The following is a 21018-nucleotide window of genomic DNA, read 5'->3' as shown; positions in this document are numbered from 1 at the left end:
AAGGGCCGAATGTGGGCGGGATTTGCCGATCGATCCGAGTTTAGCTGAGGTCAGCTGAGCGGAACGGAGCCGCGTTCAGCCGAACCGGACTAGATAAGCCGAACCAAGGTGAACATTACCGGGTTCGCCGAAGCGAAGCGAGCTGAGCTCCGAATGCAGCGAGCGGCTCCGAGTCCGGCCGAACCCGGCCTGCTGCTCTCGTGCCCATTAATTAGTGCGACTGCAGTCACTGCCTAATGAGCCCTGAACATGTCACAGACACATCAGGCACCCTCCTGACACTGATGCTCCCAGGGATGTGCATTTTTGCAGGGTCCTAAGCTCACCAAAAGGAGTGAGAAAATGCTGTCGGCATAAGGAGCTGCGCAGTTCAGGGGAAGGTCCTCGCTGGACAAGTGACACAAACAGCTTAGGGAGCATTTAAAGCAAACCAAATGACAACAAACCACGTTTACTTCAGAGGGAGGCTGATTCCCCGTAAGGAAATCCACTGAAACAGTAAGCTAAGTGATGGAAATTCAGGGTTTGGCCGTGGCCACCACCTTCTGGTAGGAAATGTTGTCCCAAATATTATTCCAAATACAGAACAAAGAAAGGCATTTTAAATCCCAAGCTTATAAAGTGTGAGTGCAAATGAGACCAAATGCACAAATCCAGGTAAGACATAGACTGTAATCGCTGTTTCTGTGGGTGATGGCTTCGTGTCCAGACCCGAGTGACCCCCATCTCCTCTGTCACCTGTGTGTCCCTGCTGTGGTTCCTTGAGTGTGCCATAATACCTTGGAAGAGATTCTTCCCCTTCTCCTGCCTGTATTTGTCAGAAATGGTTGATTTAGACAGCGCAGCACTCACAGAGAACCGGCCCCACAGGAGTCACAGCATGATTGCACTCACCCTGAAATCCTGGCCAACAGCATCAGCTCTGTGTCCTACCCCCAAACTTCTGTCTGCCTAAACTTTTCAGTCCCAATTCAGCAAGACAAGAGAATTGAAAAGGATTCAAGTCTTGAACATCAGATGGTGACAAAAATGGCCTATTTAATTCCTACCTCTTAACCGTGGATTATTTTTATTTCTGCCCTCTGTGCTCCCTTGTTCCTACCCCTTCTCCTGGGCAGGATTATAAACTGTACTTTGAAATAACACACTTGCTGCAGCCTGAGGAGCATCAATATCAGCACCTTGACCTTTACTTTCCAAATTCCCATCCCAGTGACAGGATTTCGAGCAGTGTCAAGTTTTACAATTTGATTTACCCTATACAATTTCTAGGCCACCTGTTCTGCACATCCCTGTCCTCCCTCACAAGCATTTGTCACCTGCATGAAACAAAGGCAGCTGAGGACAAAGTCACAGACACCAGGTCAAAACAACCAGCTATGCAGGAGGCCAAGGAGCTGGGCACAGATTTATTTTATTTACACCTCTGTAACTGGGGCTCTACCATGGAGCACGGCTCAGCCAGGAAGGACCTGAGAGCTGTGTCAGGACCTGGCTGCTGTGCCCTGCCTGGGGCTGGGCTGGAGCCAGGCTGCATCCCTGGGGAGGCCGTGGGCCCAGCCCTCGGTGGCTGTGACATGCAGCCTCACTGAGCACCTCTCCATTTCCCTGTCAAACAGAACATTGAACAATTCCCACTACAGAATGCACTGAGATGCCTTTCAGCAGCCAACAGTGTTCAGTCAGTTCTTACCTGGCAGTGCACGAGGTATTTCAGCAATAAATTCCCTGTCATTGCTAAGAGCTGAGCAGCTCCTAAGTGGGAGGGTTCCCAGTTGTGTTTCTCTAACAGCAGCTCAAAGCTCAAGCGGTTTCAGCATCCACCAGCCTGAAGCCGGTGGATTTCAGGCATCTTGCATGGATGTTTTATAACTTAAGTGGAAATTCTACCTGCAATCTTAAATACATAAATATCTTCTGCCACTTGGCTCTACTGAAAAGCTTTCTGCTAATATAACACAATATTTCTTTAACAGAGGGATAACCACATTCCTAGTTTGCATATTTTCTATCAGCACATTGGTTACTGCAGTGTTTTTCTACGCCAGCCTCCCGGTGCCAGGTCACACACCAGCAGGATTTAAAGCCTTGGGCTTTTCAGGGGAGTTTTTTGCCAAGTTCCAAGTCAGAGCCAGCATCTGCAGTTTGGGTGATGCAGAGCATCTCTGTGGGTGCTTGCAGCCTGCACCCCAGCGCTGCAGGGGTTAATGGTGAAGAGGGACTTCTCCCACGGGGCACTGCTCAGTCCCAGCCCCAGAAGGCAGCAGGACTGCCCTCCAGCAGTCCAGGCATTCCCAGGGGCCTTCCCAGCGCTCTCCAGGGCTGTCCCATCACACCGTGGTCTCTGTTTTCTGGGCGCTCCGACTGCGCAGGTGCTGCTGGATCAGCCTCTTCTCTCTTCTGTACCTGAGAGGGAGAAGGCTTTGAAATAACCTCTGCAAACTTTCAGCCCAAATTCCAGCCACATGTGGGTCCATTTCCAACTTTTGTGGCCGTGTCCAGCTTTCCCAGCGCGGGCAAGTCTAATATTTTCTAAATGTTTCCCGGCACCTTGGTTCAACACGATTGTCAGCCCTTCGTGCAGTAACAGATCTGCAGCTTCTCAGTGCTCCTGGATCCAGGAGAGGCTCACAAATATGGGAGCTTCTCTGGCTCGTACCTGTGGGGCATTTGGAGCTACTGCCAGGGGGATTCCTGTCACTCACCCCAAGTTTTAGGGGGACATCTGGCACTGATGTGGCCTAAATGCTACAGAACCAAAACGGTACCGTGTGCGACACTGCATTTACCCTTCCCAAGGGAACAGCAGCAAGTACAGACCCAGCCAGTCAAAGGCTCAGGAAGCAGACAGCAAACAAAACAAAGAGAAGTCACCCTGAGGGTCCAAATTTTCTGGAGTCCCCACTCTGTGTGTGTAGTCAGTATTAATTATGGAATCTTTTAGAGCAGCAGGAGAGGGAAAGGATTACAAACCCTCCCAATCCCTCCAGCCTTCCCATGACAGTGTTCTACCTGCACTCTGCTACACCCATATGTTCTCCTCTTAGCCAGGCCACAATTGTACAGATTGCCCTGGACTCTCTGACACCTCATTTTCTGTCTGTTTACCTTGCAGTTGTCTGTTGAATCTCCTGCTCCTCCTCTTCATTTATTCTATGCAGAATGGATTCCAAAAAGGGAAGATGAAATGAAATGTACTGAGCCACCTAACAAGGAGAAGACAAGGAAGGCACTACTAGCTGTGGTCACTGAGAAAGACTCCATGAGCTATGAGAAGTGAGGATATACATACGTCACTGCTGATCTCTTCCACGTCCCCATCCATGAGAAAGAACTTGGCAACCTTCTCAGAGGGCCCCTGCAGCAGCCTGTGCAGCAAGGGAACATCTCTGCTCCTCAGCTGCTTCTTTTCTGGAATGTATAAGCAGTGTCACAAAACGTGGAACACCCTGCAGGGGCTCCATCTACCCCCTGCAGTCAGGAGCCATTTCTCCTGGCACAGATCCCATCCTGAGTTGAGTGCAATTACCAGACTGCCTGACAGGTCCCTAATATGCTGCCATTTAAAACACCTTCTCCCCCAGCTCCCTCCAGTTCTCTCAGGTGTTCCCATTGATGAAGATAAAATCTCCCCTTTCCTGGAAAAGTAGGAGTAAGCTGCCATGGAAGTAACCTGTTTCCAGTGAACAGTGAGTACTCTGAACTCAGCATATGCAGTGCACAGCTGTCAGCTGAAACACACACAATCATTCAGCTTTTCCTCTCCAGAGGAGACATCTCTGAAGGGTCCCTGAGAAGGCACAAGTCCTGTTACTCCAAGGGACACATTCCACACACACAGAGAATGGTCAGAGCTGAAGTGATCAGGCAGCAGTGGCTGGCTTACCTCCGGATGCATGGATAACGTAAAGTGCAAATTCATGGGGGCTGTTTTCTATCTGTGAAAAAAAAGAAGAAAAAGAAAATCCATTCAGACTCACAGACCTTCCCAGTACTTCCCTCTGACAACATTTTCCTGGTCTGTCTCAGCTCAGAGATTTGGATCAAAGTCTGAGACAGGGATCCTGTCTGTACAAGAGTTAAAGATGCTGGAGGTGGGTAAGACAGAAAGCTGTGCTGCCATGTTCACTGTCCCTGTGCCAGCCCTAACCCTGGTGTGCCCAAAACAGTAACGCACTGGAAACCCAGATCTTTCCTGCCAGCTTTCCTTGCAGCATCCTTAACTGCTTCCTATAGCTTATTCTCCCCTCACATGTACATCTGCTACTTGTGCTGCCATCAAGGTAAACCTCTGTGACCTACCCTCATGCCTGACAGCCACATTCAGAAACCAGCAGAGCTTTTGAACACTTTGCAATTTATTCCCTACAGCTTTACTCCCTGCTCTGTGATCCCCTTCCTTTTTACTCCTAAAAGCTGTGTTCCTTCCAAGACACTCACGAATCTTACTAACTACTCAAAGTAATTCTCCAATAGTGAAGTTTCTAGAGTAATTCTGCAATAGTGAAGTCTTTAGACAAGTTAAATGGGAAGTTTAAGACCATTAAAGTATAAATTAAACACGAAGCAGCCATGCAAAACAAGATATTTGAGAAATTTGCAGCACTGCCAGGGTTAATACCGCTCCTCGGGGGTCTCTCTCTGCACTCTGCTCCATGCACTATCCCTGCCCCGCTATTCCCACCTTTCCCGCAGGGCTGGAGCGCACATCCGAATGGACGCTGCCAGGACACGGCCACGCTTCCTCCTGCCGGCAGACTTACCTTGAACTTCCGAAGCAGCTGCTCTATCACTTGTCTGGTCCTCATCTGGCTGTTGATTCTTATTTTGGTTTCTGACCCAAAGGCCGGAGTGAAAACCGACGTCTGGGAACAAGAAGAGCGGCGTGAGCGTGAGGCACGCCTCGCTGGGCAGGGCTCCCTGTCCCTCAGGCGACAAAGCCAAGCCTAAAACTTCCTACCTCGTGGTTGTAGAAGTGGCCATTGATGGAGAACCTGTGAGTTTCCACTTCTGTCCTGGTTATGGTGGGGAGCTTGGTCCTCCTGCGCACGGCCGCGGCGTCGCTGCAGGTGCGGGGCAGGGTGGCACAGTCGAGCTCCTGCTCCCTGCTGGACCTGAGTGTGTGACTTTCATAGCATGGATAACCTGGGCAGAACAGAACCACACGTCGTGGGCAGCTGACAGCACCCCCAGAGGAAGGAGGCTCTCGGGGAAGGGCTTTATTTACTGTTTACTATTTGTTATTTCCCGGGGGGGTGGAGCAGGAAAGGAGTGAGGCAGAGGCGTACGATGAAGAATAGGCTGCTTGCAGGGGTTGCAGTTTGCTGTTTGGCTCCCTTGGGAATGATTTCTTGGATAAAAGCACAGCTCATTGCCACTGGCTGTGAGTCACCTGCACAGCCCTGAGCAGCCCTAGGTGGGTGCTTCCCCAGCTTGCAGCACGTTACACAGAGCAAAGAGATTTTCCTTGGCTGGCAGGGCAGGGCTGACGTGTGGGAGGCCTTTTGCACTGTCACAGAACACAGAATTTTTGGTTTAGCTGAGAGCACTGACACTAACTTGGCTCGAGCTCTGGCTGCTCCTCAGTAGATTTCAGAGTATCCCCGCTGATGTGGTGGAGGTCATCAAACTCTCCCCAGCGAGTCATCCCCCTGAAAGACCAAACACCAAGTTATCACTGACTGCTCCTCATTAACTCAGTGACTGCAGCTGATCCTGTGGCCAGGAGTCATGTCATGCATTCCTATCCCTGCTCAATTTGCAGACTTCAGCATGGCAATTTCAGTTTAAGTCATAACAAAATCATATTAAAATACGGTATGACCAGGGATCCCAAATGTAACACATCCAATTTAAAACCTGTTGAACATCAACCAGGACACAACCTGAACAACTTGCAGTAATTCCTGATCTGTTTTACAGCAACATCCTGGATTAATCACACTCAGACTACCAGGCAGGCACACATAACACACATATTGTTGTTTAATAGTTACAGATCACAGGTCTGTTACCCAGGTTAAATGGCACACAGTCCCTTGTGCTGTCCAAACCAGCTGTGTATGGGAGCAGGAAGTTCCATCCAGCCTTTCAGATGTCAATATTTCCATAAATCATTGCCTAAACTCCTCAGCATAAGGTCTTTATCCAGTTACTGCTCTGACTGAGAACAAACCAATTTGTAGTGCAATATTAAAACTGAATTTCATATGTATATGTGTATATATATATGTATTCCCAGCAATATTCAGCTACCCCCAATTTACATGCCAAACAAGATCTTGGTTGTGTTCCACACATTTACCAAGTTCATTTAAGATCAGACAGCCAAGCTGCTCTGCATACCTTAAAGCATGTCAGGGCAGCCCCACGTTTCTGGGATCATGAGTGAGTGTTTACTTTAGCAAACAGATTTCCACCAGCCAGAAGTTTTCAAGAACTGCCCTGCAGGCCACGTGCACCCCACACCAGCAGACCTGGTCAAGGTAAACTGAGAGCCAGATTTGCCTAAAACTCAGGTTCTTTCCTAGTTACTCCTGTCAAAATTCATCCCTGAATTTCAGCAGCCAGAGATGGGGAAGAGGACTTTACTGGAACTCCACAGCTGCAGAGGTGGCAGAATTAAATCCCCAGTTCAGTTCCAACATGCCCCACATGCAACCTAAGACAATAAGTCATTAGAAAAATAAACTCTGCAATACTCAATTTATCAGGGAGTCATTCAGGGTGAACATTGGCTCTGCCTCTGCATTACAAGATTCAGAATCAGCTCATCAAATTCACCAACCAAGGCAGGGGAAGCAGCATTCAAAACAAAGGAAAAGTACACTGAGTACCTGTACCAGCTGAGCACAACACACTGGGATATAAAATGCCATTGGCAGCAGCTGGAATAGCTGGTCTGTGGGCATTTTAAGAGATTTTTACACCAAATTTTGCACAGACAAAGCCAGTATCCACTGTCTGATTTGAACTTCACCTGAGCAGCAATGGTTCCAGACCTCACACATAAGCTGGGACAGACAATCCCTCAGCAGATTCTGGCTGCATGCTCCAGTGTGTGCACCAGCACGAGGCCTCCCAGGGGCTGCCCGTATCAGGGTGCATGGAAACACGGGGGGCTTGTTTGGCTCTTTTCCTAGATTTTTATACACATCCATTTCCCAGTCCTTGTATAGGAACTGTCAGTTCCCATGAGGAAGAGCAGCCTCCTCCAGCTCCTCAGGCTGAGGGCCAAAGCAGATGCCACAAAGACACACCTCCCTGCCCAGCAGAGGCTGCTCAAGGCTCTGCTGTCCAGGGACCAGCGCGGCCTTTGGGGAATCTGGGATATCCAGGGCAGCCAGCCACAGCCTCTGAAGCCACAACACGAGCTACCTTGCAAGGCTAGCCTCCCTAGGGAAGTCCATACATTACCTTTTACTAGGGAAGAGGCCCACATTCTCTGTTGACTTCAGGGTGACAAAAGAGGGTATCTGCTTCTCATCCTGAATCTTCAGTCGGATAGGGTGTCGCACGCCCCAGAAAATTGAGAGGATTCCTTCAATGAAGGGGGAGCTTCCTTCTTGCTGGAGAAAACCAGGGAAATAGTCACTGCTGCACAATAATGGAGTAAAAGTGATCAACTACAAATAATCTGTCTCCCCTCAAAGTAACAGGAATACAATGAAATCACCGAGGCTGACACAGCCCTGGCACAGCTTACTTGGAAGAACATGTAACCTCAGTTTTGAGCAATTTCCAAAACAGCCAAAGCTGCAGCTGACCTGATCAGTTCAGGAAACCAGTTCTGGTTTATTACATTAAATGGAACATGTCATGCAATAACAACACCACAGCAAGTGGAGCTGGAGTCCAGTGCTGTGAGGAGAAGAGAGCGCTAATTTGCCATGTCCAGGTTAGTGGGGTTTCTCACCCCTAAATCCTTACCTGTTTATATGTCAGTTGCAGATTCTCTTGATCTGAATAGTAAGAGTTGTAATTCTTCAGAAGAGAACTGAGCTGCTCTCTGGAATAAAGATTACAATGAAAAATAATTTTTAACACCACTGTAAAATGCAGGTGGTATGTGGCAGGGTAACGCCCCAGAACTGTGCTACCCACTGCATCCTTGTATAGGTTGATTAATGATCCATACATCATTTTCTGAGAGAAAAGTTGTGCCACGTTACTGGGTTGCTCATAAGTTGCCCTTTAAATACCCAGAGGAAATTAATTAGTCAGTCTCCCATGACCCTAATAATGCTGCCCCAGAATAGCTTGTACTTTGCACCCTTGTAGCAGGCATGAGGAGGAAGCAAACAGAGCAACATCCTCGTGCACCAATGCTGCAGGTTGCTTTAACTAGGCTGTGCTTGGTTTTCCCTGCATGATGGCTTCCATTCAGGTCTCATACTGCTTCAGATACTTTTCCTGTCTTTAAACACCTACAGGATGTCTACCATTTCTATTTCCCTCTGCCTGAAACAAAACAGCTTCACACCCTGTCTTTACTGAGAGGAGAAAGGAAGGAGATGAAGAGAACCTCTGCCAACAAGCAAGGAGCCATGCAGACAAAGCCAGCTGCAGCTCAGGCTGTGGAGGGCTGAGCAACGACAGAATCAATAGAAATGCATTTCAAGGCCATGAGAATCAAACACTCTTCCCCACAGCATTTAAGGATGGCTCAGACTGTAATTCAAGCAAGCAATTCCCACCAGCAGAGGTGGTTAACCATGGGGAACAACTCCACTTAATAAACAGGGCAGTGTGCTGTTGCTTCAGAGAGCCTTTTCCCATGGTGAGAAGGGAAAAGATCAACTGGGCTTTTACCTAGCAGGTGACATGAGGACAGGGGCTGCAGCTCTAAACTCAAGGTTCATTGCATTCCCTGCTAATTCTGTGGACGTAAATTATTTACTTTACGTTACTGCAGTTCCACACACGAAAAATATTTTTAACTAGCTTTATCAACTGGATTCTAAACAAGGACTTTCAACATTTACTTCAACTTGCTTTGCTCCTAAATCCTCAGAATACTGGTGGCAAAAGCCCTTCTTTGCACTGGGTTGAGATAGCTCATTCCAGGTTCTTTGTGTCTCTGCAAGGGACCACATCCAGGCCATCCCAACAAAAGGGAAGGCAAGGAGGTCTGGATATGAACCAGATGCAAGCCCAGCTCTGGTGATGCTGGATACAGGTGAGCAAGATGAAGCACGCCTTGGCCACGTACACAGGCAAGCTCCAGATGCAACTCAGGATTGCCAGGCAGTAGGAGACAGATAAGCAGCTCTGTCTGACAGATGTTGTCACAGACCTGCTGATCCTGCTCGAGAGGTGCTTCAAACTCAACTCTCTGTACTTCAGAGCATTTGGCAATCATTTTACTGACAGCTGCTATCTCGCAGGTTTTTTCCAAGTAGGAAGTTGGGAAGGTGAGCTCCCAGAAGATGGATTAGAAACACATAAGGATTTGGGGTACACTCTTAGTCCATGTTGACTGCAAAGGCAAATAAAATCATAGACTAACAGCAGTAAGTGGTGTGGTAAGGGTCATCTCTAAAGCAGATTCTGTTTCTCAGAGCAGGCTCTTGAGATTTCCACACAGTTTCTTGCCTTATCTAGAAAAACTTGCCATTACCTTCCTCAGAAGTTTGCATAAGTAAACCTTTCAGGTTTCTGCCTTGCCAAAGTGCAACCAACAGTGACAAACCATACAAGCAATTAGAAAAGCCCTGAGGGAGAGATTAACAGCAACTCCCTCTGACTTGTTTGTCCTTGTGTAGTAGAAACATAAGAGGAAAAAAACATTTTCCTTCTTTTTGCCCCAGAAGGGAATATGTGCACCAGCCTAGCTCCAGGAGTAGTCTTACACTAACACATCTTTCTGCTGCCCTAACCTAGAGAGAGATGCCATCTCTGCTGAGTTTGGCATCTGGAAAATCAGCAGCTATTGCGACAACAGCCAAACACAACTACTAGCAGAAACCAAAGCCAAGACAGCGGCAGAACAACTCAGCCCAAAAACATAATGTGCACTGCAGATTCCCCACTTTGTTCAGCAGCAAAAGCAGGATGCAAAGGAGCTGCAAGGTCAGGTGCCCCGGTGGTGAAGCACAACAGAGCCCAGGCTGCTCTCTGGCAGCACTAAGCCAGGACAGCTCACCTGTGCTCTCTCCTGCCCAAGCCCTACACAGAATCCCTGAATATTTATGGCAGTTTTGCTGGAGACGCAGCAGTTCAGCCAGCCAAATCATCCCACAACCTTTGGTCAGCCTTTTGATCCAGCCATTGTGCAATTCCCAAACAGCAAGCTTGCCCCATCAGCAAGATTGCAGGATAGGGCTGGAAGAGAAGCAGTGTAACAGCAGATTCAAGGCAGAGATGAGGGATGACAGCCTGGAAATTGCACTGGAAGCAAGCCTGAGTGCGCATGGAATGTCAGTGGTTCTCGAAACACCTATTTCCCTCGATGCACGGTGAAGAGAGCTGAAACCATGGCTGTCATGCAGAAAGGTCTCAACTGGGACGCACATTTCACCACGTGAACGGGCAAGTTCATAGGGGAATAAAGGCCCAGAGACTCGGGTTCACCTGCTACATTTCCAAAGGCTTTTGCATGCCAAGTTCACACACATGAGATACCTCTGGCACAAAAGCACTGCGTCCCAAATTAGCAGCAGCACAAAGGGAACAACTCTTGAAGAGAAAGGGAGTGATGCATCTGCTGCCTGGGTGCTCTGGACAAAGCCCTGACAGCACTCCTTGGAAAGGGAGAAAACAGCCTTGCCCAGGCCACACGGGACAGCATCGGGAGTCAGGAACAAACCTCTCCTGCAGCACAAGAAATTCCATTGCAGACCCATCCCTGGCTGAGTCCACAGGGAGTTTCTTTCCCATGGGAAGACCAAGAGCAATGGAAATGGAGAGAGGCTCTCCTTCCAGCTCCTGCGCTCTTGTCACCAGGGGAAAAACAATCCCCTAAGAAAGGGGATGGGGCTAAAGGCCAGGTGGCTCAGAGTTTGGGGCAGCAGTAGGAAAAACTCCTCCCAGGGAGACTGACCTGTGGAAAAGCTTCCCACAAATGACAGGTAGAGTGCAATTCCAGGCTTTTTCTACAAGTAGGTGAGACACTTCCTCTGACCACAGCAGAGAGCTAGCAGCCCAAAAGTGTTCCTGCACAGATACCCTGCCATCCAGGGCTGCCAAACCCCAAGCTGCAGACAAGCTGAGCTCAGCTCTGGAACTTAGGGTCAATTCCAGCAGATCTCCAAGACAGGAAGGTCTTCTTCCCTAACCTGTAATTTTATTTCAGAATCCTCTAGAAGAGCTGGTCTCCTTAAGGAACAAAAACCACAGAGCCTAAGGCTTAATGCTCTGTTGTTTTAATGCCACATGAAGGCCAACTCTGCTCTGTAGACAGCTCAAACTAAGTGGTAGGGATTGCTGTGGCTAGACTCAGCTGTCTACAGGATCCCCTGTCAAGGAATACATGTGGAATAACTTGAAAGGCAGCAGCAAACTCATTAAATGTTCAGGGTTTTAATAATTTACCTGGTTACGAATTTCTCTTCATTGATGAAAACAGAAGGCAGATGCTGTGCCTTCATAGTCACTTTCTTCATTCACTCAGAAGAGATGAATCTAAGCAAAAGGTGAAAAAGAGTAAATGCATCCACTGCTGCTACTACACAAGATGGAATAGCAATCAGGGACAAAGCTTGAGTTGGCTAGGTGACACAGGCTGGGACACTCAAGCTGAGGGCTCACTACACCATATTTTGACTCCTTCATACTAAGCCTTAAAACCCAAGTATTTCCCACTGCTGATAAAAAATCCATAAGCCATTTCCATCAAGTATATAACAGTTCCTCAAATCCCAAGCACTCCATCTACCAGGACTTTCTCAGGCAGCTTCAGGACTCGTTCAACTCCAGGATTACGCTCGAGTTGCCAGCAGTCTGAGACAGCAGCCCAGGTTCTGGCCAGGATCCACCTGTCCACTATGGCCAGAGCATGACCCAGGGACAGCAAAACACACTGGGACTCTGCCAAGCACCCCATCCAGATTCCTAAAACTAGGCAAGGGAAGGAGGGGTGATGGGCAGCATCACCAAGAGAGCAAGTGGAATAGCAAAGAGAGAACAAGACAGTAATTTCAGGGAGGTAGCAATACAATTTGCAGGTTTCCACGCTGGGATTCAAGCCTGTTATGCAGGCAACGAGCCAGAGCCACGAGACTTCAACAATGCATTCCTCAATAAACTTAATTATGGAGTCTAGGCTCTTTCCTTCACCCTCAGGTACTAGAATAAAAGGAAGACTGAGGAGGTAACTGAACAAGTGGCATCGCACATGGCTGGGAAAAAAAACCTCAGAGGATCCTGTGAAAAGCAGCAACATCTCCAAAGACTGCACTTGATCATTCCACTTCCATTTCTCTTATTTGGGCCCGATGACAGAGGAAATTTGGCTCACAGCACTCGATGTCCATTGTCCCTCATGCCAGGGGATTGACTTGAATCTGATTTCAGACTTCATTGGACAGGGCCTGGTCAAAGATGTCTGCAAAGTGGTTGATTGTCTATAGTCCCCATGACAAGCAGCCTTCCAAAAACTGATTTAGGGAACGTTCAACCTTGAACAGGCTGGGCAAAGAGTGAACACCTCACCTCTGTGTACTGCACTACTGAGCTGCTTTTTTAGATGTCACCTATTTTCCATAATCCTAGATGAACAGCCTCCAAAAAACAACATATGTGGACAAATGAAAAGCTTTGCATATAAAACCCATGACCCTCACCCACAAAATATACAGGAAGTTATTTCATAACCCCTAAAACCAGGGTGCGCTACCAAAATGAGCTTTACCTGAGCAGCTGGTGTGCTTCTAGCAGTGCTCTATCAGGAGCTCACTGAAAGGAGCAGCACTCCCTTTGTTCTTTGGGTGACATCCATGAAGACAAAACCATACCTGCAAGCCAAAGAAGCCCAGGGACTTCTGCACAGACCTGAGTTTGTGTGTGAGGAATACACTGCTGTGTACCACTGCTTGGGTTTTCCCTCTGAAACAACTTCAGTGACCACTGGCCACACCTTGAAATCTGATTTTATGGGATTTACTTAAGACCTCTAAGTGAAGCAGCTGCCTCTGTCAGTGTAATTTCAAGCCATTTTTGCAGGATACAGAGGAGTTTATGTACTTTGGCACCTGAATAACTGAACAGACACCTCAGCTTCCTGGCATCTGTCAGGAAACAACACATTAAGAGTAGTGGATAGCCAAGTCACCTCTATTAACTGTAGAGCAGAGACACTGGAGAGCTCCAGCACCGCTCCACTGCTCGTGGCCACACTCTTTTCTACACTATTTGGCCTTAAAATGATTCATCTGAGGGAAAAAGCTGATCTCTGCACATGGAGAGAAGTGACCTTTACACGCACACAAAAGAGATGAACGCTGTGTTTTCCTACGCAGTGGATGGCTCCTGGTAAATTATTTGCCTTAAACACCCCAAAGAGATTTGAAATCAGCCAGGTGCCATTAAAATGCTGAAAATAAAGGGAACTGGAAGAGTGGGTGGTGATGGGGACAATTCTTCACCAACGCCTTTCCCTTTGTCTCCCTCACAGCCGCAATATCCAGGACAGAGCCTTCTCTCCCCTGGCTGGGGGAGAAGCACAGCTCTCACTGTTCTCCTCACTTAGGTGACCTGCTGTGCTCATCAGCCTTGCACCAAACACTTCCCCCTGGACCCTTCCCACGGGCACATTCTGGCTTGTTTTTAGCCAAGACCCAAACCTGTGGGTTGCCCCAGGGCAGCGCCTGACACAACAGATGCCAGGATGTTTGCACTGGCGCTCCCTAGATCCACAAAGCTGCTACATTTCCCATCACCTCCTGCTATCCTGCTGCTTTCCATGCCACTTCCCTGTAGTCCTTTTGAGGAAGCAAACAGAAGTGAAATGCCTTTTCCACTGCTCCCTTTGATTTGAACTACCCAAACCATGCTGATTTTCCAGCCACTCCAGCCATATCTGCCTGTGCCATTGATTCAAAGTTGTCTCCTGAACTTACTTGGTATCACACAGGTGTCTTTACCATTATGTTAAACTGGACTAGAAGGGCAGAATTCCCTCAGATAGGTTACACCTGCAAAGTGGGATCTTGGCTGGGCTAAACTGCTGGCCTGAGACTCAGCCAAGTAGAAACCAAATGCTTGGAGGAAGATTGACTGAAGCCTGAAATACGTAGTGAAGGAAAGAAAGGAAAGCAAAGGGAAAGTCAGGAGCACATGAAAACTGGGGGAGCTGCAAACTGAGCATCTCTAGAGGAGGACTGCAACTGTTGGAGGAGTCAAGGAAAAGCAAAGGGAAAACAGACCGGTGCACATTTCAAAGCTGCAAGAGCATCAACACGTCAGGGAACAAGACAAATCTAACAAAGGCAATGAGCTGTACTTGTCTGTAAGATTCATACCTTACCTGAAATGTTTTTTTTTTCCCCAAAGAAAAAGTCCAAGTGTCAGTGCAGTGGCAGATATGAGGACTTGCTCCCTTTTATTCAGTCCAGTGATATTTAAGTCATTTACTTAAGGGGACAGACCAGGGACATTGTAGTGCAGGAATGACAAAGCAGAAGTTAAGTGCAAATGGCTACACAGATTTTTAGACAAGGATAAAAAAAGGCAGCTGCAGAGGAGGATTGGAAGGAGAGGGACACCCAGGATCCAGAAGTGAGCCCAGAGGAGCAGCAAGGCAGCAGCTCAGTTCGTGTAAGAGCCTGGATGTGCTTTCTGGTGCATCCATATCTGAGTGCAGTGCGCTACGCAGAGCCTCTGCCCCTGCTAGAGAAACTGAAACCCCAAAGCTCAGCAAAGACCCCTAGGTATTTTAACCCAGTGCTTCCCAAAGCTCTTCCAAACCCACAGCAGTCAGGATAGGGCAAACCTCTTCCATGTCTTTTACAGAAACCACAAGGCTCAGCTGCTTGTTCACTCAGCTACCCTCTACAGGCACATAGGCTAATTTGTACGTAGGGACAACACCATGTCCAGCTGAGTCATCTTCTAAGCTCACAGGTGGCTGGTATTTAGCAAATTTTCAATCCAGTTTGGTTTCTATCAAGATGAATTTAAAATTTGCTCAGATAGATAAACTCAGTATCAGCAGAATAATTTTACTAGTCACATACTCTAGTTGTGGGACTTCACATTCCCCTTTTTTGTTCTTTTCGTTTACGTTAGTTGTCCCTTCCACCAAAGAAAAAGGTGCTAATTAAAACAAAGTACTTATTCTGAGCAACTGTGTTTTCACCACTAAAAAAAAAAGGCTTTGTTTTTTTCTGGGGCTTTCAGATTTCTTCACACCTTATTTTAATAATTAGCCGCTCAGTACAGAGCATTAAGAGCACGCCTTGAGTACAAATCACAGCATAAACCCTCTGCTCAGGCAGGCTCGGAATGGGATTTGACAAAACTAGCAGTAAATTGGATTATGTGAATACGGCCCCTTAACTTTCCCAGGCACAAGGCAGGACGCGCACACACGCTCCCTCCCCTCGGGCAGCGCCAGAGCGGGGCTTGCACCCATCCCTTTCGGACGCCGTGCTTCCCCGTTTTAGGGGAAGTAACTTGGTCCCCGCAGCCGAGCGCCACGGCCGCTCCCCGCCGCCGAAAGGAGCGCACAAGGTCACGGACGGCGCTCCCCGATCCCTCCCGGAGCGAGTGAAGGGCACGGCGGGCTCCTGGCCACGCCGAGCAGCGGCACTACCTGTGCCCGCCCAGCCTCGGCTGGCGCTCACGCAGACTTTGGCAGCTCCTGTCGGGCATTTCTCCTTCCCCCGGCACCCCAGTGCCCCGGAGCAGTGTGCCCGGAGCCCCTCGCAAGCACCTCGCCTCCCCCGAGAGAACAGCGCCGGCCGTCCTTGGCACTCACCTGGCCGGGCGTTCCGAGGCGGAGAGGCGCAGCAGGAGCCTCACATGCCTTTCCCTGAGCCCCGACAGGGGCATGGCAGCGCGGACAGCCGCCTCCGCCGCTGCTCGGGACCCTCCGGGCTGCTAATTGCTGTTTTGCCTAACAAACCGGGAACGCTGGAAGCCCGGGACACTCCCCGCACCTCGGTGCACGTCGGGAATATTTACCTACCACTTTCCTTTCTCCAAGCGCTGACAGGAGCCCGCCCTAAGTCGCGGTTCCACCTCCAGGAGGCTCCGGTTAACGCTTTAATCACTACCTTGACCAAGGGAGGCAAGCTGCCGACTCCCTTGAATCGGCGGGTGACAGGCCGTGAAACTCCCGGTGCCCAAAGCACTTGTTAGGCTTTAGCCTCCTCCGTTTCCTAACCCATGGGATAAAGCATGCTTTCCCTCAGGTGCATGCCCATCCTCAGTGTTTGGGGGAATAACTGGCACAACCCATCAGATCATGGCCCACTGTAGACACATGGGTTCAGAACGTCATGGCAAATTGTGACAGCACAGCTTGATCCCTTAACCCCACACAGTTCTTTTTAATACCCTTATGAACATTACTGGACAAGAGCTGCATCTGTAAGAAGAAAAGCACGGCCTCTTACTTCAATTGCCCAGCAGTAAATTGCATAAGCAGATGCTTAAGCTAGAAAAAAGAATTGAACCAAGGCACACCTTCACCATTCCTACTGTTTGCCCATCTGTTTCCAGCAAATAGTTCATTCACCAGATCAAGCACAAAACAAGAAGTTATTGGGCCACAGAGAAGAGCATGAAAAACACCAAACCTGAATTTGCCTTCACACCCATCTTATTGCACTGATTCATATCAAGTTCCTTTTGCTTTATATAATTTGTGTTAGGGAGAGGCAGAACGGACTCAAATATTGAAATGTTTGATTCCTGATCACATCCTATCCTGTGGCACACTTCTGTCCGGAGATGGACACACTGCCAAACACACACCACAGCAAGCCTGGTGCTTGGGATTAAAGTTTGTGTGGCAGTTTCTGGCTTTGCCCCTTGCAAATATTGACACAAGGATTTAATTGCTATTCACAACACTGAGAATCACTGAAAACAGGAGGGAAGCAGCACGCAAGGTCTTTTAACTCAGCTCACCAGAGCATGGAAGCTCTGTGCTGGGGCTTGGAGCCTTGTGCCAAGCTCAGTCTCTGGAGCTGCTCCATCTCAAGTGGGTCAGCACAAACCCACACAGCTTCCCAACTGCTATAAAAACAGAGCCTTGGTTTCTCCTCTCCCAGCTTCAGGTACTTGAGCGTGCTGCCTGATGCTCTGGGATCAGAGAGCTGGAGCAGAGAGCAATAGCAGCCTGACTCCCTCAAGTCTCTAACCTAAGAAAACATCAAATACCTGTTTTTGACAGGTCTGCCACCCCGCTGGACACTCACACCGTGAAGCTGTTGGGCACCAGGAGGTACCCGGGAATTTTTATGGCTGAAGACCACACAATTGGCTTACAAGAGCAAAATGTGATGTTAACCCTCCCTTTCTCCCAAGGATAAATCAGGCTTCATCCTGAGCCCAAACCTTTCAACTTAAAAAGCAAACAAAACCTCAGGTTTCTAGGGATAGCTTTTTTTAGTTTTTTTTTTTTTTTTAAAGTTTATCACCAAGTTTTGAAAACTCAGTGCTCAAAGTACCTAGATTAATGCAAAGATGTCTCAGTAAGAAATTAATACCATAAAGCAATGAACCCCATAACTGTAATAGAAACCTACAGTTCCCATCTCCAGTAACACCAGGTGTGTTGGTCCTTACCTTGGCCTGGGCAACGTGGCTCTGCTTTGTTTCTAGTTCTCCCTCTCACCCTTGAACTCTTCCTACCACTGGGCAAGTTCTGACCTCATCTGAATCACACATGATTACCTGGTGAGTACTTGGGAAGGACTGGTCAGTGCAGGCTGGGAGCAGGTATGGGGAGGGGAAACAGGTCCTCAGGGCCACAGAGCAGGAACTACTTCACTGTCAGCTCCAAGAAACACAAGGCTTTGATCCCTTTCATAGAAATTCAATCATCAATGCACAGAGACAATTATTTTTTCGTCTTTCATAATCAGCATAGTTTGCATGCCCTGGAAACCTATGAACAAGTCACAACTTGGTAATACTGTTTCACCTCTTTGTGAAAGGGTAACAATAATTTCTTTAGAGCAGGCAGGGAATGTGATGATCGTGGAGTCTTTATAGGCTGCGCTACACTTCTGCTCCTTGCACGATTAATAACTAAGTAATTTTAGGTTAATAAGTAATTGGAGGTTGGAGTTGAGCTAGTTCATAACTTGGCCTCCAACCATTAACAAACACCCTGCTGAAGATAGGAGAGAACCTCTAACGGGAAAAACAGAGATTCCTGTTCTATTTTTGTAGTAGACAATCACAGTAAGCAGGCTGCCATGGTGGCATCACACACACGTGCTGCACTTCAGTGGAAGTACTTGGATAAACACAAAGTATTCCTTTGTTTCGCAGTGAGAAGGAAAATCCCTAATCCTGTTTGCAAACACCTCTTTCTAGACAACTCATTAACTTCAAGCACAGAAAAATTGTCCAGGACTTTCTGAGCTAGCTGCTCAAATGCAAAAGGAGAGCCTCATCTGAAAAGACCTGAACTTAGCTCAAAAAACAAGTGATCAATTCTTTCATTCTCATTACAAATGCTACCAGAGGGGTGGCATGATCATAGGAACAAACCAAGGAATTAAAACCTGATTTTAGGCTTCAGAGGGCCTCCCACTCCTTAGCAAGATTATTTTCTGTCATCACAGCCAGGTGCCAACAGCAGTACTTGTGTGCCAGGACATGTTCTGGAGCCACAACTGATAAGCACAGAAACCAGAAAGAGGGTAACAGATAGTAGCTGAAATACTGAAATATATCACAAAAATGAAAAGCACACAAAGGCTTATGCACTGCCATAGGCCTTAATCCCTCACACACAGCATTTGGTGGATTTGAGGGCCACGAGTTTTTAAGGACTAGAAAAGAAGTAGAGCTGAAGTTGGCAGCAGCACACCCACTAGAGCTCCATGGTTTTAAATATCACACCAAGAGCTGCAGCTTACCAAACACTGACCTTTGCCTGCATGGAAAGCAGCTTGCAGGTCTCACTGTTATTATCCTCATGAGCCACTGCTGTCTGGGCAGGTATGACCTGAGCATCTGCAACACCTTTAGTCATGCCTCGTGGCTGTCATCGCCTACCCACGCCCATGGAGTCATCCGTGTAATAGCACAGGACTTCATAGAGGTACGCCAGGATTTTTACTGCCTGGAGCTACAAAATATCCTAGAGGGCAGAGCCAGAGGGGACTGCCCTGTCCCAGAGAGCTGCAGCAATACAGCTTGTCACGCCCACTAGAGCTCAGCCCGGAGCAAAATCACCGCCTCATCGCACCCGGCCAGGACAGCACTTACAAACTGTGACTTGGCCACAAGCAAGGTCTTCAGATGTGCATTTTTCCTAAGTCCATAAAACATAATTTGTCCTATTGTTTTTTTTTTCCTGTAGGTCATGGTAGATATCTGGATTTTTCTGTCTTCAAAATACAAAACCCTTGGTCTCCCTTACTTTTAACAGCTGCTATCAAGACCCTCCCAATCCCCGCACAACAACCACCCACCGATGCATTACAGGATCCTTCTGTGCTCAGTCACTCCTCTGAAATGACCAGTTGAGGCCATGTGACTGTATCCCCTGACTCCCTTTTCCCATTGACATATTTTTTTTTTTCGGTTTTTCCTTAAGGCAGGTGAGTCATGATGTGGACGGTCTCCTATTTTCTATTCCTGAAAAAAAGTGTCCGTCCAGAGCTCCCCTCAATTGAACAGTCGCTTCCTAGAGTTCTGGGGAAGACTCAGATCTTAATCCTGAATTGAAATTACCATCATTCCTGGAAGGGCAGACTCACCTGCTACAGCTGGGACATCCTTCCCAAACGACCTCTCTTTTTTTTTCTGATACTTCCATTCAGATGAGGTATAAATATGCGTTTTCAACGTGGAAGGTGTCACACATCAAAGCTTCTCCTATACAGACAAGAGGACAGTTTGTCCCTGCAGCAGAACAGGCTGAGCTCAGTGCCAGTGATCCCTACATTTGCAGCAATTAGTGCAATAAAAGGATGAGAATCAGCTGTCTCTTGTTGTAGCTCTGCCTGAGCAGCAGGGGATCAGGGGCTGGTGGGCACTGGGGAATGGCAGCAGTGGCAGTGTGCCTGAGCAGCCCATGCCCCTGCCCTCACGGCCCCTGTGCTCTGCAGGCATTCTTCATTTGTGTAGGGCACACAGCTCTGCACTGTGTGCTGCTCAGCACAAATCCCTCCACTGACACCTCAGATTGCCAGCAAGCTGTGAAACCAGCCACACCTGAGACCTGAAAAATGTCCCTGCACTGAATATTGGCAAGCAACAGCCCTGAAGTGTTAGAAAAATTGTTCAGAGAGAACTGTGTAATATCTGTGCATTAGAGATCTACACAGACAGCAGGGCAGATGATCCAGAGGCATCCATGGCACATATTTATTAATATGGTCTTGAAAACATGAGCCCAGAGGGCACTGGGGAGGAGAAAGTGCAAAGCAGAACAGATCAGGCTGATTCACTGAGGTTCTGCCCTGAGCTGGGTGCGTTGAGGAGACGACTGTGACTCCTCTCTGAGCAAGTTCATGCTCTGACACAGACACTCCTCGACTCAGCTCAGTCTTCTCACTGGAAATCACCCCTCAGACACTGCAGCTGCCTGCTCTGTGTCACTCCTGGCCTTCCATAATGCTGCTTTTCCCTTACAGTATCAAACAACCCCTTGGAGCATTGTGCTGTTGAGCACATTTTACCAAGAATAAATTCATTTATATACTTACTGCATCAAATTCATGTCCTTCTCCCAAGTGTCTGATTGTGTGGATCACACTTTTCTTCTCATTTGGATATTCAAGGCCCAAATTCTTAGGATCCTAGAGTTTATGGTGGCATTTATAGGTCCCCTCCAGGGCAGAGGCGGTGGCATTTCAGCAGCATTGGAGGAAACAATAGAGTCTCTAATCT

The 21018-nt window shown here is 48.1% G+C and overlaps 1 protein-coding gene across 3 annotated transcripts; it reads right to left on the bottom strand.

The window, feature by feature from the left end:
* Positions 1 to 460: 460 nt before the first annotated feature.
* Positions 461 to 19157, bottom strand: RASSF6 (Ras association domain family member 6). Of its 3 annotated transcripts, none has more exons than XM_084204819.1 (11): positions 19049 to 19157; positions 11533 to 11622; positions 7930 to 8008; positions 7417 to 7568; positions 5560 to 5651; positions 4961 to 5145; positions 4764 to 4865; positions 3887 to 3938; positions 3293 to 3411; positions 3109 to 3206; positions 461 to 2406 (listed from the first exon to the last, which is right to left on the bottom strand). In XM_084204819.1, exons 2-11 carry the CDS (start codon positions 11601 to 11603, stop codon positions 2331 to 2333), a joined length of 1026 nt encoding a protein of 341 aa, XP_084060945.1. In that variant the 5' UTR covers positions 11604 to 11622; positions 19049 to 19157; the 3' UTR covers positions 461 to 2330. The 3 variants fall into 3 exon arrangements, with proteins under 3 accessions (XP_084060945.1, XP_084060944.1, XP_084060943.1); XM_084204818.1 differs by lacking the exon at positions 19049 to 19157 and adding an exon at positions 15917 to 16076; XM_084204817.1 differs by lacking the exons at positions 11533 to 11622; positions 19049 to 19157 and adding an exon at positions 15917 to 16145.
* Between the last annotated feature and the right edge of the window lie 1861 nt (positions 19158 to 21018).

Source organism: Fringilla coelebs (genome assembly GCF_963513975.1).
Source record: "Fringilla coelebs genome assembly, chromosome: 4".
NCBI lineage: Eukaryota > Metazoa > Chordata > Aves > Passeriformes > Fringillidae > Fringilla > Fringilla coelebs.
This window is presented reverse-complemented; position numbering and strand designations above follow the sequence as displayed.

What these genes read in the sequence shown, in the direction of transcription:
- RASSF6 (XM_084204817.1), bottom strand. Translation starts at nt 15,990, where the DNA reads ATGCCCCTGTCGGGGCTCAGGGAAAGGCATGTGAGGCTCCTGCTGCGC. An exon ending in GCAGCCAGAGCTCGAGCCAA is followed by an intron (nt 5,146 to 5,559) that starts GTTAGTGTCAGT and finishes TGTTCTGCCCAG; the next exon opens with GTTATCCATGCTATGAAAGT. An exon ending in TGGAAGAGATCAGCAGTGAC is followed by an intron (nt 3,207 to 3,292) that starts GTATGTATATCC and finishes TCTCCTTGTTAG; the next exon opens with GTGGCTCAGTACATTTCATT.